The 18,861-nt window shown below is 40.9% G+C and overlaps 1 protein-coding gene across 1 annotated transcript in view; it reads right to left on the bottom strand.

Moving 5' to 3' along the window:
• ppp1r2 (protein phosphatase 1, regulatory (inhibitor) subunit 2) overlaps nt 1–18,861 on the bottom strand; it is a 35,353-nt gene that overhangs the window by 12,509 nt on the left and 3,983 nt on the right. The window contains exons 2-4 of the mRNA XM_067995263.1: nt 15,456–15,563; nt 12,027–12,113; nt 33–124 (exon numbers count right to left, since the gene is read on the bottom strand). Coding sequence (XP_067851364.1) covers nt 33–124; nt 12,027–12,113; nt 15,456–15,563 — 287 coding nt within the window. The remainder of the gene's footprint in view (nt 1–32; nt 125–12,026; nt 12,114–15,455; nt 15,564–18,861) is intronic.

Here is an 18,861-nt window from a genome sequence, read left to right as displayed (position 1 = left end):
TGCTCTAAATGCTATAAATATAATTGGCTTGCCTTTTTCTTCTGGAGTTAATTCTTCCTCTTCTTCACTACTTTCTTCCTTTGGCTCAAAGATTTTAGGATTCATTCCCTCAGCTGCTGTCAGCCTAAAAAAGTTTTTAAAAATAGTTTGCAGTCACCCTGTAATTTCATGTTCATTACTCTGGAAGCAAAACTGCTCATATGCTTTATGACTACTAAAATATGCAATGCACATTAAGGTTTAGGTAAACTTCCAAGCAATTTTGCAAGGGTGCCTTTTTTCTTCCTTTTGTGAGAACTGTTTTTCTGCCACACAAGGTTATGAAATTATCTGATGCCTTCAAAAAAAAGGAAGCTCCACTATCACTGGAGAGATTGCTGCAATTTCAAAAAGATGTACGTTTATACCAGACAACCATTATAAATACGTTGCTATATCTTTATTTACATCATCTTACTAACAGCACGGTTTGGTATGTAAAAATGTATATTGAACTGTTAATCAATTTTTTAAAAAAGGCTCTTTTTTTTTAAAAAAAGTACCTGCCTTACAGGGTATCCACTGAGGAAGGCATCCACCAAAGGAGTGGCCTGGCATCTGTCTACATTTGCTGGCTCCCTTTAAGTATGCATTCACACGCCACAAGTTGTGTCACTGCAGTGGAAACTCTTCACACTGACTCTAAACTTACATACGAATTAAGAGCAGGAGTAGGCCATTCGGCCCCGCAAGTCTGCTCTGCCATTTGTTAAGATCATAGCTGATCTGATTGTGACCTCAACCCTACTTTCCTGTCTACTTACTATAATCTTTGACTCCCTTGTTAATCAGGAATCTATCTAACTCAGCCTTAAAAATATTCAATGACCCTGCCTCCACCGCTCTCTGGGGAAGGGAGTTCCACAGACTCATGACCCTCAGAGAAAAAATGTCTCCTCATCTGACTTAAATGGGAGACCCCTTATTTTCAAAACTGTGTCCTCTAGTTCTAGTCTCTCCCACAAGGGGAAACATTCACTCAGCATCTACCCCTTCAAGTCCCCTCAGGATTTTGTATGATTCAATAAGATCACCTCCCATTCTTCTAAACTCCAGTGTATACAGGTCCAACTTGTTCAACCTTTCCTCATAGGATAACCCCTCATCCCAGTAATCAGTCGAGTGAACTTTCTCTGAACCGCCTCCAAAGCAATTATGTCCTTTCTTAAATAAGGAGACCAAAACTGCACACAGTATTCTATATGTGGTCTCACCAATGCCCTGTATAACTATAGCAAAACATCTCTACTTTTATATTCCATTCCCCTTGCAATAAATGACAACATTCTATTTGCCTTCCTAATCACCTGCATACTAACTTCTTGTGATTCATGTACTAGGACACCCAGGTCCCTCTGTACCTCAGAGTTCTGCAGTCTCTCTCCATTTAAATAATATACTGCTTTTCTATTCCTCCTGCCAAAGTGGACAAGTTCACATTTTGCCACATTATATTCCATCTGCCAAATTTTTGCTCATTCACTTAACCTATCTATATCCCTTTGCACACTTCTTATGTCCTCTTTACAACTTACTTTCCTACCTATCTTTGTATCATCAGCAAACTTAGCAACCATACATTTGGTCCCTTCATCCAAGTCATTGATATAGACTGTAGTTGAGGCCCCAGCACCGATCCCTGCAGCATTCCACTCGTTACATCTTGCCAACCTGAAAATGTCCCATTTATGCCTACTCTGTTTCCTGTTAGCTAACCAATCCTTTACCCATGCTAATATGTTACCCCCTACACCATGAGCTCTTATTTTGAATAGTAGCCTTTGAAAAGGCACCTTGTCAAATGCATTCTGGAAATCCAAGTACACCACATCCACAGGATCTCCTTCATCCACGTTGCTTGCTACCTCCTCAAAGAACTCTAGTAAATTTGTCAAGCACGATTTGGAGTGTAATCTTTCTGCTAAGGCCCAAACTGACTCCAATGTGATTCGAGGTGAGACTCACTCCTCCGGAGAGTCTCAGTTAGCTTCTTTCGGTGACTTCAATGCTGGATTCCAGCACTATATATACACTGTAATTGCAGGGTCAGTGCAAAACTAAACTGTTTCACACCGTGCAATAGTGCAGCTATGAATACATCCCAAGACATTTTTGGTCTGATGCATCTTTGTGTGATCGTCCCACTTCTGCACAGTACAAAAAGGCATGCTCTGCCCATACTGTCAATTCATTTTTGCCTAAATACAAAGGAATGTTATTAAGTGCAACCCCGACAAGACCTGATCAATTCGCAACTTGGGATAAGGAAAGAGGCTCTTGCAGGGAAAGAAAAACTACAGCTGCCAAATAAGGCATCATCTACAGCTGCTAAATCTAAATAGTAGCATCTGGATTATGCTAACAGCTTTGCATGTGTTATCAATGGTCACCTGTTTACTGCATACCCATTAAGAGTAGCTATTGAGCAGAACAAAAATTTCCTGAAGTGAAGCAACAAGAATGAGTGAAGAATGCATTCACATGCCATTTGACAACCACCAGTGTATAAGGCTTAAAAAAAAGATTGGGGGGGGGGGGGGGGGGGGAAGAGAGAAGGGATGATCTGGTAGCAATAACAAAAGCTGAAAGATAGAAGGAGATGAGTGTAAAGGTCAGACCTGGGTAAGGAATAAAGATAATAAACAGTCAAGGAACAAATACAGTTACAAACCAGAAGTATAAAAGGACTTAAAAATAAAGTAAAAGGAACTATTAAAGATGAATTAAACTGCCCACGCAGCAATATATAAAGCATCCAAAATAAAACGGGGGAACTGGAGGCAATAATCCATAGCGAGGAACCAGATGTAGTTGGAATAACTAAATCATGGTTATATAAAAGAACAGGACTGGCAACCAAATATTGCAGGCTACACCAATCAGAAAGGACAGGAAAGGAAGGAGGGGTGGTGAAGTAGATGTACTGATTAGAGGTAACGTAATGGCAGTAGAAAAAAGGGACATAACTAACAGAAGGATAGAAACAGAATCCAAATGAATTGAAATAAGACAATAAGGGATCGATCATATTAATCGGGGTATACTACAGACCGCCTAATAATAGAAAGGAGATGGAGGACGAAATATGTAAGCAAATATGTAAAATGAGTAAAGGACACAGAATAATCATCATAGGAGATTTTAAGTATCCCCAAATAAACTGGTAAGAGAAGAGATAGTTTGTTCACTATTTACATAAACGATTTGGACTCGAGAATCGGAAGTAGAATTTCAAAATTTGCAGACATCACCAAATTGAGGGGTATAGTTAATACCGAGGAGGACTGCGGCAAAATGCAGGAAGACATTAATAAACTTGCAGAATGGGTGCGTAATTGGCAAATGAATTTCAATATAGAGAGAGATATTACATTTTGGTAGGAAGAATAAGGGGGCACATACTGCTTGGATAATAAGGGTCTAAATGGGGTAAAGGAGCAGAGGGATCTGGGGGTACAAATACACAAATCACTAAAAGTAGTAACACAGGTTAACAAGGCCATAAAAAAAGCAAACCAAGCACTGGGATTCACTTCTAGAGGGATAGAATTGAAAAAGCAGAGAAGATGTTAAACTTGTATAGAACTTTGGTTACCATGGAGTACTGTGAACTGTTCTGGTCTCCATATTATAAAAAGGATATAGAGGCACCAGAGGAGGTGCAAAAAAGATTTACAAGGATGATATCAGAACTGAGGGGTTATCTACAGGCTGGGCTCTTTTCTATAGAAAAGAAGACTGAGGGGTGACCTGATAAGATTATGAAAGGGTTTGATAGGGTAGATGTAGAGAAGTTGTTCCCACTTGCAGGGGAGACCAGGACTAAGGGCCATAAATAAAAGATAGTCACGAATAAATCCAATAGGGAATTCAAGAGAAACTTCTTTAACCAGAGTGGTTGGAATGCAAACTCCCTACCACAAGGAGTAGCTGAGACGACTAACATAGATGAATACATGAGGGAGAAAGGAATAGAAGGATAGGCTGATAGGGTCATATGAAGTAGGGAGGGAGGAGGCTCATGTGGAGCATAAACACCAGCATGAACCCATTGGGCTAAATGGCCTGTTTCTGTGCTGTACGTTCTATGTAATTCTATGAAACAGGTTCACCATGGAACCTTGGAATTGTAAGAAACAACTGAAGGGATTGACAAAGATATTTGACACTCTGAATTTAGTATGCATGAGCCTGACAGGCATCTACACATTTAAAGGGGTTGATAAAAGCAGAGGATAACAACTTCCAGGTGGAAATGAAACTGGAACACAAAACTTGGCAGGTGCGTTCAAAATACCACGTCAGCATGCCAGATCGGGCAAGGCTGATCCATGAACAATGCCTAGACTTCAATAACCCCAAGAGTGGAAACCAGAACCACTCAACAGCATATTCTTCCACAATGAAAATTTCAAATCACAAGTTCTACAAGTCTCAAAAGAAACATACATCAATTTATCAGGTCCAGTTAAGATCAGTTTGGCACAAGGTGGTCTATCTGGATTCGGTTTCCAGTCCACCTTCATAAACCCAGAGATTCGAGGATGTTCTCACAAACCTGATGCAAAGGGATCAGAAAGGACAAACAGTAGCCATTTGGACAGGTACAGAGCTGGGTTTTAGCTAGAGGATGCATATATTTGAAAATAAATGGTATACATTAGGAGAGAATCAAGAGGAACTCCACTGTATAAAAACTTTTTCCACTTTAGGTTATAAGCCGAATTGGTAGATTGTTTTCTGGAAGCCAATACATTACCACTGATATTATGCCTTTGTCTAATAAACAGTTTCTATTTGATGGCTTGGCTAACAGTAACTTGGATGTAGGATCTAACTTGGCAATTGCATGAGCAATACAACACCAGGATTTACAACAGTTTACACAGCCAATAGTGAGCTACCAGAATCACTATTCCTTCTACTGTTCCAATTTTCTGTGTTTTGACTACCACTGTTGCTTATGTATCAACCCAAATTCCCTTTGGCAGTGACCAAAAGGTGGGGGGCTGACAAATCCGGCAAAGGTCAAAGATTAGGACCTCAAGATCCTGACAGCTCAACCTTACATACAGGGCCACCCTGGCATCAAATTGCATTATTAATTGATTTAATGGCTGTGAAAGATCTCCATATCATTAGATTCCGCTTCCTTGACTAAAGCCAACACATTCAATCCTTTAAAATGCTGGACTAAGTTTGAAGAATGGGCCGAACTGTCGGTGACAGACCAGATCTTGATTGCCTTCAGATGCTGTCCAGTGGTGCCAACTGGTGCATCAGCAGAGGATGAATCAACAGCAATCAAAGGTACCTACCCTATTGGAATACTGGTTATGCCAGAGGCTTCTTAATGGTACAGGTAGGACAGATATACCAGGTACGAGCTTACAGATAGAAGTGTCAATTGATCATACCTCTTCTCATGCAGAGGTGTGTTTGACATATCTGCACCTTCCCTGGAAAATGGTCATTCACCAGGCGCTGGATAGGATATATCGAGCATACCTAGAACCTGGCAAATGGGAAAGTAAGTCTGCAATAACGGGCTTACATGACTATGTTGAAGCTAACTCTTAAAATACTTGGATTTTGAATATGAGTTCAAGACCTTGGAAAAGGTTGCTCTCAAACTCTATAATGCCAATGATGACCAAGGTAGAAGACAGAGGAAATAGCAATATGGTAAAGGGCCCATCAACACTGGTCACTGGTATTCTGGAAAGCCATTCTTGCTGGCATCCATCAACTCCTTGATGTCAGCCAATGCCCAAGGATTGGTTTTTCTAGATGTCTATCATTCTGTCCATCCCCCAGTGGCGCAGAGCACTACAAGGAAGATAAATGACAAATGATCAGCTTGTGTTAACCAGGGCCCAGCCAGGTTTTGCCACTTAGTAACTTTCAGGGAAGACCCATACCCTGATCATTGCCCATTGTCAACTCATCTTAAGCAATAACGGATTAAGTCTGAAGGAGGGACAAGACTGGCAGGGGTGCTGGTGCTGACCCATGCTGGTTCTTTATATTTTCCCAATGTTGTCTGGTGGGGCAACAAAGACAGAGTAGCAGCCGTCAAAATCATCTATATTGTGGTGTCACACAGTTCTGTACACTCCAACACCAGTAATGATCAAGAGAGCATCAGAAATAGGAACTATAAGTTTGCATTAGATGCAAAAAAGCAACATGTGGTAAAGCCAGTAAGTATTCAGAAGGACTGGGCGAGACTGGTCGAGTTTAACATCCAGGCTAAATACTGGGAAAGAGCAGTCAGTATGGACAAGCGTAATGCTGCATTTATATTACAGCACTCTTGCTGGTGGGAACCCCAACTTCAGCGACACTGCTGAAATATAAATGAGGCCTCAAGAGGTGTTTTTTCTCTGCACATCGCCACCAGTGCTAAAAATAGAATGTCATAGGTAGGGCGAGGGTTCAACCTACTTGGAACAGGTCAGCAATGCAGATTTCGCAATACACACTAAAAAAGAACTGCAAATGCTGGAAATCTAAAATAAACTAGATCCAACAATGGGTCTAGCCCAAATACATTAACCTGTCTTTTCTTTTAACAGATGCTGACAGACCTGCCATATATTTCAAGCATTTTCTGTTTTTATCATAGTATGGTACAGCACTGAAAGAGGCCATTCAGCCCATCGTGCCTGTATCGGCTCTTTGAAAGCGCTATCCAATTGGTCCCACACCCCTGCTCTTTCCTCACATCCTTATAATTGTTTTCCCTTCAAATATTTATCTAATTCCCTTTTGAAAGTTAGTAATGAATCTGCTTCCACTACCCTTTCAGGTAGTGCATTCCAGGTCATTACAACTCGTTGCACATAAAAAATATTTCCTGATATCGCCTCTGGTTCTTTTGCCAATCATCTTAAATCTGCGTCCTCCGGTTACTGACCCTTCTGCCACTGGAAACAGTTTCTCCCTATTTACTCGATCAAAACAGTTCAGGTTTTGAACACCTCCATCAAATCTCCTCTTAGCCTTCTCTGTTCTAAGGAGAACCACCCCAGCTTCTCCAATCTCTCCACCTAACTCAAGTCCCTCTTTCTTGGTACCATTCTAGTAAATCTCTTCTGCACCCTCTCCAAGCTTTGACATCCGTCCTAAAGTGTGGTGCCCAGAATTGAACACAATACTCCATCTGAGGCCTAACTAGTGTTTTATAAAGGTTTAGTATAACTTCCTTGCTTTTGTACTCTATGCCTCTATTAATAAAGCCAAGGATTCCATATGTTTTTTTTTAAAAAACAGCCATCCCAACTTGTTCTGCGACCTTCAAAGATTTGTACACATACATCCCCGGGTCTCTCTGTTCCTGCACTCCCTTTAAATTTGTACCATTTAGTTTATATTGCCTCTTCTCATTCTTTCTACCAAAATGTATCACTTCACACTTCTCTACATTAAATTTCATCTGCCATGTGTCTGTTACTATCTTTCACATTCTTTACTACATTTCCGAGTTTCGTGTCATCTGCAAACTTAAATTATACCCAAGTCCAGATCATTAGTATATATCAAAAAGAGCAGTGGCTCTAATACCAACCCATGGGAAACATTGTATACTTCCCTCCAGTCTGAAAAACATCCGTTCACCATTACTCTGCTTTCTGTCATTTAGCCAATTCTGTATCCACGCTGCCACTGTCCCTTTAGTCCCATAATTTTGCTAACAAGTCCATTATGTGGTACTTTATCAAATGCATTTTAAACTCCACATACACAACTGCACTACACTCATCAACCCCCTCCGTTACTTCATCAAAGAACTCAACCAAGTTAGACAAACTCGATTTTCCTTTAGCAAATCAGTGCTGACTTTCATTTATTAGCACATACTTTTCCAAGTGTCAATTAAGTTTGTCCCAGATTATTGTCTCTAAAAGTTTCCCCACCAATGTTAGGCTGACTGGCCTGTAATTGCTGCATTTATCCCTCTCCCCTTTTTTGAACAGGGGTGTAACATTTGCAATCCTCCAGTCCTCTGGCACCACCCCCATATATAAGGATTGGAAGATTGTGGCCAGAGCCTCTGCAATTTCCACCCTTACTTCCCTCAGATGCATCCCATCTGGACCTGATGACTTTTCTACTTTGAGTACTATAAGAATCTATCAAATATGAAATCAGCTGTTAATGGATTAAAAACTAAGATTAGGTAACAAACTAGGCAGGGGGCAAAGTATAATGAAGCAGAAGCAGCAGCAGCAGGGGAAACTACTGACCCTTCTACCAGAACAATGAGGTCAGATAACAGGAAAGCTGCAGGCCCTCAGGAAATTGCCCGAGTTAGCTATTTTGGAGAACTTTCGCTCTGCTTCTGGGAAAATGGTACCGGTTGCAGTAAGACCTTTGCACCGATTCCAGGAATATTTTGACCACCCTTGCCCAGATAAGAAAAAGAGGAACGTATACTATTATCGAACCCACCACCTGCAAACAGTACATGCAGAATTGCACATTCCTCAGGCAGAAATAGGGTATATAAAATCTGGAGTTTAAGCCAAAAGCCCCACAGTTGGAGAAGGGGAGTTCGGCATATCCAGAGGATCCATGTTAGCTATGGCCTTACCCTGTGTAACTCCGAGAGTTAAGATATTTCCAGGTGACGTTAATACTGGCTTCAGCCTAACCCTATGTAACTCTCCGAGGAACAACTAGGAATGGGCCACATGCGCCAGCTGTCCAGTTGCGCAATGGGTAATGTCATGCTTGTTTAAGACTGTTAGTTACTGCTCAACGATTGTTATATAAAATGATCAAACTCTGTCTGTGAACAATAAAAACCTCAATTCTCTAACCAATATGGTGTCAGTTCGGATTAATTGAAAGGAATCTCCATACCAGCATACAGAATTTTCTAATAGTACTGTCAACTTAAGTACCTCCTCTAGATCTATTTGTATCCTATCTAATATCGCTACTACCTCCTCCTTTACTGCTACATTGGCTGCATACTCTTTAAAAAAATTTGTTCATGGGATGTGGGTGCAGCTGGCAAGGAAAGCATTTATTGCCCATCCCTAATTACCCTTGAGAAGGTGGTGGTGAGCCGCCTTCTTGAACCGCTGCAGTCCGTGTGGTGAAGGTTCTCCCACTGTGCTGTTAGGTAGGGAGTTCCAGGATTTTGATCCAGCGACGATGAAGGAACAGCGATATATTTCCAGGTCGGGATAGTGTGTGACTTGGAGGGGAATGTGCAAGTGGTGTTGTTCCCATGTGCCTGCCGCCCTTGTCCTTCTAGGTGGTAGAGGTCGCAGGTTTGGGAGGTGCTGTCAAAGAAGCCTTGGCGAGTGGCTGCAGTGCATCCTGTAGATGGTACACACTGCAGCCACGTTGCACCAGTGCTGAAGGGAGTGAATGTTTAGGGTGTCAATCAAGCGGGCTGCTTTGTCCTGGAAGGTATCAGCTTCTTGAGTGTTGTTGGAGCTGCACTCATCCAGGCAAGTGAAGAGTATTCCATCACAGTCCTGACTTGTACCTTGTAGATGATGGAAAGGCTTTGGAGAGCCAGGAGGTAAGTCACTCGCCCCAGAATACCCAGCCTCTGACCTGCTCTTGTAGCCACAGTATGTGTGCGGCTGGTCCAGTTAAGTTTCTGGTCAATGGTGACCCCCAGGATGTCGTTGGTGGGGGATTCAGCGATGCTATGCCATTGAATGTCAAGGGGAGGTGGTTAGACTCTCTCTTGTTGGAGATGGTCATTGCCTGGCGCTTGTCTAGCGCGAATGTTACTTGCCACTTATCAGCCCAAGCCTGGATGCTGTCCAAGTCTTGCTGCATACGGGCACGGACTGCTTCATTATCTGAGGGGTTGCAAATGGAACGGAACACTGTGCATTCAGCGAACATCCCCATTTCTGACCTTATGATGGAGGGAAGGTCGTTGATGAAGCAGCTGAAGATGGTTGGGCCTAGGACGCTGCCCTAAGGAACTCCTGCAGCAATGTCTTAGGGCTGAGATGATTGGCCTCCAACAGCCACTACCATCTTCCTTTGTGCTAGGTATGACTCCAGCCACTGGAGGGCTTTCCCCGATTCCCATTGACTTCAATTTTACTAGAGCTCCTTGGTGCCACATTTGATCAAATGCTGCCTTGATGTCAAGGGCAGTCACTCTCAACTCATCTGTGGAATTCAAATCTTTTGTCCATGTTTGGACCAAGGCTGTAATGAGGTCTGGAGCCAAGTGGTCCTGGCGGAACCCAAACTAAGCATCGGTTAGCAGGTTATTGGTGAGTAAGTGCTGCTTGATAGCACTGTCGACGACACCTTCCATCACTTTGCTGATGATTGAGAGTAGACTGATGGGGCAGTAATTGGCCGGATTGGATTTGTCCTGCTTTTTGTGGACAGGACACACCTGGGCAATTTTCCACATTGACGGGTAGATGCCAGTATTGTAGCTATACTGGAACAGTTTGGCTAGAGGCGCGGCTAGTTGTGGAGCACAAGTCTTCAACACTACGGCCGGGATGTTGTCAGGGCCCATAGCCTTTGCTGTATCCAGTGCACTCGGCCGTTTCTCGATATCACATGGAGTGAATCAAATTGGCTGAAAACTGGCCTATGTGATGGTGGGGCTATCGGGAGGGGGCCGAGATGGATCATCCACTCGGCACTTCTGGCTAAAGATGGTTGCAAAACGCTTCAGCCTTGTCTTTTGCACTCATGTGCTGGACTCTGCCATCATTGAGGATGTGGAGATGCCGGTGATGGACTGGGGTTGACAATTGTAAACAATTTTACAACACCAAGTTATAGTCCAGCAATTTTATTTTAAATTCACAAGCTTTCGGAGGCTTCCTCCTTGACGAAGGAGGAAGCCTCCGAAAGCTTGTGAATTTAAAATAAAATTGCTGGACTATAACTTGGTGTTGTAAAATTGTTTACAATCATTGAGGATGGAGATGTTCACGGAGCCTCCTCCTCCAGTTAGTTGTCCACCACCATTCGCGACTGGATGTGGCAGAACTGCAGAGCTTTGATCTGATCCAATCCGTTGGTTGTGGAATCGCTTAGCTCTGGTGAAGGTGAACGCCGATGCGAAGTATTCATTTAGTACCTAAGCCATACCCCCTGCCTCCACAAGATCTTTTTAGTCCCTAATCGGCCCCACCCTTCCACTATTTACGTGTTTATAAGAGACTTTTGGGTTCCCTTTTATGTTAGCCGCTAATCTATTTTCATACTCTCTCTTTGCCCCTCTTATTTCATTTTTTACATCTCCTTTGTACTCCATATTTATTGTAGTTTTTCCACCAGGTGTTCTTTATGTAATTGTTCCATAGTTGTCGTCCTCCTCCCTCTCCCCCTTCTTAAAAATTAAGTCACTATCACATCATTTAAACAGCTGCAATTCTTTGCGTTGCCACCAGTGCTCTGGAATACAGCCTGGAACGTAAACATGGTGAATTCCAAGCACCAAAAGCAGACAAACAATACCACTTTGATCTGTTCTAGTTCTATACAATACAAACTTGCCATAAAATAATGTATTATCAAAATGTTACAAATGCTAATTGAGTTATCAATTCCAGCCCATTCGTTTTAAATCATTGGAGCTACCATTACATAAACAAGATATAAAACTCCATTAATTAAGTATTCCTCTGAATTTAAGAGCCTACAGAAAAATGGGGATGTGGTTCATCAATTTTCATTCACCACTGCCCCCCCACCTTCCTGGATGGCAATACATTAAAAATACAAAGAAGATCTAGAAAGTGTTATTGGCCAACCTTTTAAAACCAACTGAGTTAACAAGTGCACTGGCCTACCAAATATGTATATAGGAAGACCACCTGCCCAACCTGTTCCCTTCCTCTTTTCACATCTCCAATCTGAAATATACAAAACCACAGGAGGACAACAAACTTCACTGAAACCAAAGAGAGCAATTTTCAACTGTCAACAATATAACTGCAAGGAAGTTCAGAATTTGAGAGCAGAAATGTACTCACTTTTTTGCTAGTATTTCTGCAGTAATATTTTCATTTGATTCAGAGTCACTCATTGCAGCTTCATCATCATCATCATCTCCTACCAACCTGTGCAACGAAGGAAATATTAAAAACTGATTATACTTTGTCCCCACTGATCACTAAACCTAATCACTAGATTAACAGTTTGCAAGTTAGATTATACTTAAAATCTGTAATACTAAAAACATTTTTGAATTCCATTTCATTCTGTTAAAATACATAATGCACTTCTTTTCTGTAGCCTATTCAAATTCAAAGTACTGTACATCAGTTCCCTCGTGTATTTTTCTACAGCTGTTCTGATGGAGGGAAACAAAGAACCAAAAACTCATCAGTGATGAGAATTCACAGCATCCCGCCTCCTGCAAAAGGAATCACATGGCGTGCCACCTAGTTTGACAGAGCTTTGACCACCATTCAACTTAGGATTCAGAATTGAAATATATTGCTTACACAGCAGATATCCATTTTAATGAATGCAGTGCACAAATTCTTTTTAATTGGGGACCCAAATGCCAAATATAAATTCTATTAATGATGTTGTGGATGCTGTAATTACATCAATTATCTCCTTCGTATACTGTCACAAGTATCTTTTGGACTTGAACCTTTCCCTTCTATGGAAGGCAGAGATCTTGCCTGGTTCTGTACTTGCTTAAAAACTGTTGCCATCACAAGAAAAACCATCAAGCTATGCCAGTAAGGTGAAAGATTCTATGTACAGCCAAAGGTGGGGTGAATGGAGCATAACCACTACATAATGTTCTTAAAGGGACAGTGTGGCTATTTGATTTTTCTCCGTGTAATATGAATAGACTATTTATATATGGGGGTTGAATCATAATTCTTTGGAACTTGGATTTTTTTTAAATATGGGGAGAAATGCTCTCAACCAAAATTAAAAGAAAACTGAAGCAAAAATACTCAGACCCTCCTCACTTATTTTAATCGCTGCAATTTAATACTGGACAAAATAAACAAGTACATTAAAACATCTTTTAAGTTTTCACAATTTTTGAAACCACTGTCAGAAATTGCTGTTTGGCCCAATGGAAACGTATAAATGTTTAGATAGTGTATGGTGGTGTAGTTCCATAATTCTTATTCATAGATTGTGGAAGTATTTTACTCTGCTTATGAAACACTATTCTGCTACATATGCAAAACAATATACTTTGAAGCAATATCAACAGAACATTGTGCATCTTTACTGCTCGTTAGCAACACAAGAGAACTGTTCAGTATAGTATAGAGTATAGTATAGACAGAGAATGCTAGAAATACTCAGCAAGTCAGGCAGCATCTGTGGAGAAAGAAACAGTTAACGTTTCAGGTCGACGATCTTTCGCCAGAATTGGAAGTTAAAGATTTAACAGTTTTTAAACGAGTAAAGACCCAGACAAAAGGGGGGAGGAAGGGGAGGGGAGGAAAGAACTGTATGCTGTATTCGCTGCTCACGATGTGGTCTCCACGACAATGGAGAGACCAAACGCAGATTGGGTGATCGCTTTGCTGAACACCTCTGTTCAGTCTGCAAGCGTGACCCTGACCTTCCGGTTGCTTGCCATTTTAATTCTCCATCCCACTCCCATTCTGACCTCGGCCTCCCACACTGTTCCAATGAAGCCCAATGGAAGATAGAGGAACAGCACCTCATCTTTCGATTAGGCACTTCACAACTTTCAGGACTCAACAATGATTTCAATATCAGATCATAACCACTGCTCCCATTTTTTCCAGACAGCAGGTGCTGGTAATGGTTCCACTGTTACCATTTACAGCTCCTCTCGACCCATCTTCTGTTTCTTTACTTGTCCCTTTACCATCCTCCTTGCCTTGCACTATCATCCCTTTTGTCATTTAATAACTCCTGCCCTCCACCCTATCACAAACCTTCCCTTTCATTTTTTTTTTCCTCGCCTCCGGTCCTTTCCCTTGCTCTGTACTTGCTTAAAAACTATTAAATCTTCAACTTCTTCCAGTTCTGACGAAAGGTCATCGACCTGAAACGTTAACTCTCTCTCTCTCTCCATAGATGCTGCCTGACTTGCTGAGTATTTCCAGCATCCACAATATTTTGCTTTTGTTCAGTGTAGATGAGAAAAGAAAATCTCAAGAACTCAGTAATTTCACTTATACTGTGCTACAGAAGTGTGGCAAGAGCTCATTTAAAAGGACTATGACCATATCTGTTTATCATTTAAATGTTTCTTTCACCCATTGAAGCTTTCAACAATTATTTCACACTCCCGCATCAGCAATAACTCGTGTCATAAATTAGCAGTGGGGGATAATTGTCCCTCAAGATGATGCTCTCCATCAAGTGAGTTGTCCTCCACCAAATTTGTCAGGAGAGGAATCAGACAGCCAATCAGAGCACTATCTTTTCAAACACTGATCAATCAATAAAATTACCATATTTTGTTTTTGTGTCCAAGAACAGGAAGTACATCTCAGATGAAGAGCAGCAAGCTCCTTTTCAAGACTCAATGAGATTCCCATTATAATAGTGATTTTAAAAAAGCTGCCTTTTCTGTTTCTTTTGAAGACCATGATGGTACTTACAAGAAACTAACACAAATATATATAAATTTCTGAGTGTAAAAGGATAATTAACAATCAAATTGACTGTGTTGAACTAGCTGATCTCAGCCCAGCACACATGTAGGAGTGCAACTGGCCTCAGCAACCCTGGATAAGGGAGAGTAAACAGGATCTGTCAGTGACTCCTGCTGGAAGTGTGTATGTATTTCTGTGAAAGTCAAGTGAGGAAGGATCAGACTGGCTGTATTGTCCCAATGACAATGACTACCTATTAATATGCACCACCATCCTTATGCTTTAAATACAGTTTTTCCAAAGGATAGACTTTTTAAAAAGGATGTTCAAATACAACCTCTACTTAGTACACTACTGATGAGGTGCAACTTTTCTGCTAACTCAGCCAGTTGCCACTCACTTTACCTTTTTCTAAGTCTACAACAGGGGATGCAAGAGCTGCTGCACCAGAGTTTTTGTCCTCTCAGTGAGGTTCTGTCTTTATCTCTCATAATTCTACAGCATTGAAGGTCTTAACTTTAACTTGAATCAACTACTTGTAAAACAGCCTAATGCCAAAAATAAAACTTACGTAATACAACGTTTCTCCGTTAAATTCACATTGTATTCTACTTATAAGTGTATAAAACTCTTCGGCTGTGATAGACCTGTAAGGGATTTGTATAGCCTGCTTTATCTTCAAAATACAAACATAAATCTTAACAAGTTGTAACATTCAGTAATCCAACACTTCATAGAACAAGGATATAAAAAGGCAAGTTTTAAATAACAATGTTTTCAAAACTTTTGAGTCACTTGGAGACATGTTGTAACTTCATTAAACACAAGATAAATAATTTGCTTATTTACCTGTTGTATGGTGTACTGGGCTCATCAATTTTCATTAGCCCATAGTCTTTTCCTTCTGGATGATAAGTGGCAAGAATGTTCATTTCATCCCATTTTTGTGACTTTTTACTGCAAAATATGCATTTTCAAGTGTGAGATTAAAATCCACCAGATCGCAATTATACACCTCAAATCTTAGTCAGGAAAAATTAGCCACGAGCAAAGACTCCTTTCCATGTTATATGTACATGTTGGGAACCTGCAGTATAACAAAGTTCTGCTGACTACATCACCTAAACAGATATCTGTAGTATTAAAAACACCATTAGTGAAATCAACTGCCATAATCCAACTCTTAAGCCTCAAGCAGTTTACAACAGTCACCTGAATACCTCAGTTACGATCTTGAAAGAGTGGAGAAACATTCAGGATTCTTAATTTTTTATAGTTGTTTTTACATTATTGGTTTTCAATTTTGGGTTTTTTGTTCTGACAGCTATTGTCACTAACTGTTAACATAAGGACATAAGAAATGTCCTTATGTTAACAGGAGTAGACTATCCGGCCCCTCGAGCCTGCTCCGCCATTCAACAAGATCATGGCTGATCTTCGACCTCAATGCCATTTTCCTGCACCATCCTCATATTGCTTGATGCCTTTAATATCTAGAAATCTATCGATCTTTGTTTTGAATGTACTCAATGACTGAGCCTCCACAGCCCTCTTGGGTAGAGAATTCTAAAGATTCACCACTCTCAGTGAAGAAATTTCTCCTCATCTCAGTCCTAAATGGCCTACTCCTTATTCTGAGACTGTGACTCCCCAGCCAGGGGAAACATCCTCCTTGCATCTACCCTGTCGAGCCCTGTAAGAATTTTGTATGTTTCAATTAGATCACCTCTCATTCTTCTAAACTCTGGAGAAGACAGGCCTAGTCCACTCAATCTCTCCTCATACGACAATCCCGCCATCCCAGGAATCAGTCTGGTGAACCTTTGTTGCACTCCCTCTATGGCAAGTATATCCTTTCTTAGGTAAGGAGACCAAAGTTGTACACAATACGCCAGGTGCGGTCTCACCAAGGCCCTATATAATTGCAGTAAGAATCTTTACTCCTGTACTCAAATCCTCTTGTAATAAAGGCTAACATACCATTTGCCTTCCTAATTGCTTGCTGCACCTGCATGTTAGCTTTTAGTGACTCATGAACAAGGACACCTAGGTCCTTTTGAACATCAACATTTCCCAATATCTCACCATTTAAAAAAACTCTGCATTTCTGTTTTTCGTACCAAAGTGGAAAACTTCACATTTTTCCACATTAAATTCCATCTGCAATGTTTTTGCCCACTCACCTAGCCTATCTATATCCCCTTGAAGCTTCTTTGCATCCTCCTCACAACTCACATTCCCACCTAGTTTTGTGTCATCAGCAAACTTGGAATTATTACATTTGGTCCCCTCATCCAAATCATTGATTATAGATTGTGAATAGCTAGGGCCTAAGCACCGATCCCTGCTGTATCCCACTAGTCACAGTCTACCAACCTGAAAAAGACCCGTTCATTCCTACTCTGTTTTCTGTCTGTTAACCAATTCTCAATCCATGCCAGTGTTTTACCCGCAATTCCATGTGTTCTAACTTTGTTCACCAACCTCCTGTGTGGGACCTTATCGAAAACCTTCTGAAAATCCAAATACACCACATCCACTGGTTCCCCCTTATCTATTCTACCAGTTACATCTCAAAAACTTCCAATAGGTTTGTCAAAATTGATTTCCCTTTCATAAATCCATGTTGACTCTGCCAAATCCAATTATTATTTTCTAAGTGTCCTGTTATCACATCCTTTATAATAGATTCTAGCATTTTCCCTACTACTGATGTCAGGCTAACAGGTCTGCAGTTCCCCGTTTTCTCTCTCCCTCCTTTCTTAAATAGTGGGGTTACATTTGCTACCCCTCAATCTGCAGGAACCATTCCAGAATCGATAGAATTTTGGAAGATGACAACCAACGCATCCACTATCTCTATAGCCACCTCTTTCAAAACTTTGGGATGTAGATCATCAGGTCCTTGGGATTTATCGACTTTCAGTTCCATTAATTTCTTTCAGTTCCTCATTCTCACCAGACCCTTAGTTCTCTAGTATTTCTGGGAGTTTTATTGCACCTTCTTCTGTGAAGGCAGACACAAAGTATTTGTTTAATTTCTCTGCCATTTCCTTATTCCCCATTATAAATTCTCCCGTATCTGTCTGTAAGGGACCCACATTTGCCTTCACCAGTCTTTTCCTTTCTACATACCTATAGAAACTTTTACAGTCCATTTTTTGTTTCTCACTAGTTTGCTCTCATATTCTATTTTCCCTTTATCAATTTCTTGGTCCTCCTTTGCTGAATTCTAAAATGCTCCCAATCCTCAGGCTTACTGCTTTTTCTGGCAACTTTATATAAGCCTCTTCCTTTGATTTAATACTAGCTTTAATTTCTCGTTAGCCACGGTTGGACCACTTTTCCTTTTGGGTTTCTGTGCCATAAAGGAATAAATGTTACAAATTATATATTAATTCTGTAAATGTTAGCCATTGCCTGTCTACCTTTTAATGTAGTTCCCCAATCAACCACAGCCAACTTGCGCCTCAAACCTTCGTAGTTTCCTTTGTTTAGATTTAAGACCCTAGTTTCGGATTGAACTACATCATCACTTCACTAATGAAGAATTCTATCACATTATGGTCACTCTTCCCGAAGGGCTCCTTTATAACAAGATTATTAATTAACCCTTTCTCAATGCACAATACTAGATCTAAAATAGCCTGTTCCCTAGTTGGTTTCTCAACAAACTGATCTAGAAAACCATCTTGTATACATTCCAGGAATTCGGATAAGAATTCCTGGAATGTATACAAGATGGAACGAACGATAAGAACGAACGAACTTTCATGATCTCAGAACATTCCAAAGGGCTTCAGAGCCAAAAACTTACATTTTTTTGAAGGGCTGTCACTTATTTATTGTAAACAATTTTACAACACCAAGTTATAGTCCAACAATTTTATTTTTAATCCCACAAGCTTTCGGAGGCTTCCTCCTTCGTCAGGTGAACGGTGTGGAAATAACATTTTCGAATCCTTCGCATTTTAAGATCACAGAACAATGCCTGGTGATTACTGCCCGTTGCCAAGGCAATCACAGTGAGCAGACAGAAAGGTGTCACCTAAAAAGGCCACCGAATATACAAACCCCCAAAAACAAAAAAAGAGAGAGAGATAAGGAAGACAGTCAATGACCCGTTATATTAAAAATAGATAACATTTGTTCACTGGTGGGGTTACGTGTAGTGTGACATGAACCCAAGATCCCGGTTGAGGCCGTCCTCATGGGTGCGGAACTTGGCTATCAATTTCTGCTCGACGATTTTGCG

Source organism: Heptranchias perlo, chromosome 13, assembly GCF_035084215.1.
Source record: "Heptranchias perlo isolate sHepPer1 chromosome 13, sHepPer1.hap1, whole genome shotgun sequence".
NCBI lineage: Eukaryota > Metazoa > Chordata > Chondrichthyes > Hexanchiformes > Hexanchidae > Heptranchias > Heptranchias perlo.
The sequence above is the reverse complement of the archived record's forward strand: the minus strand, read 5'-3'. Positions and strand labels throughout refer to the sequence as shown.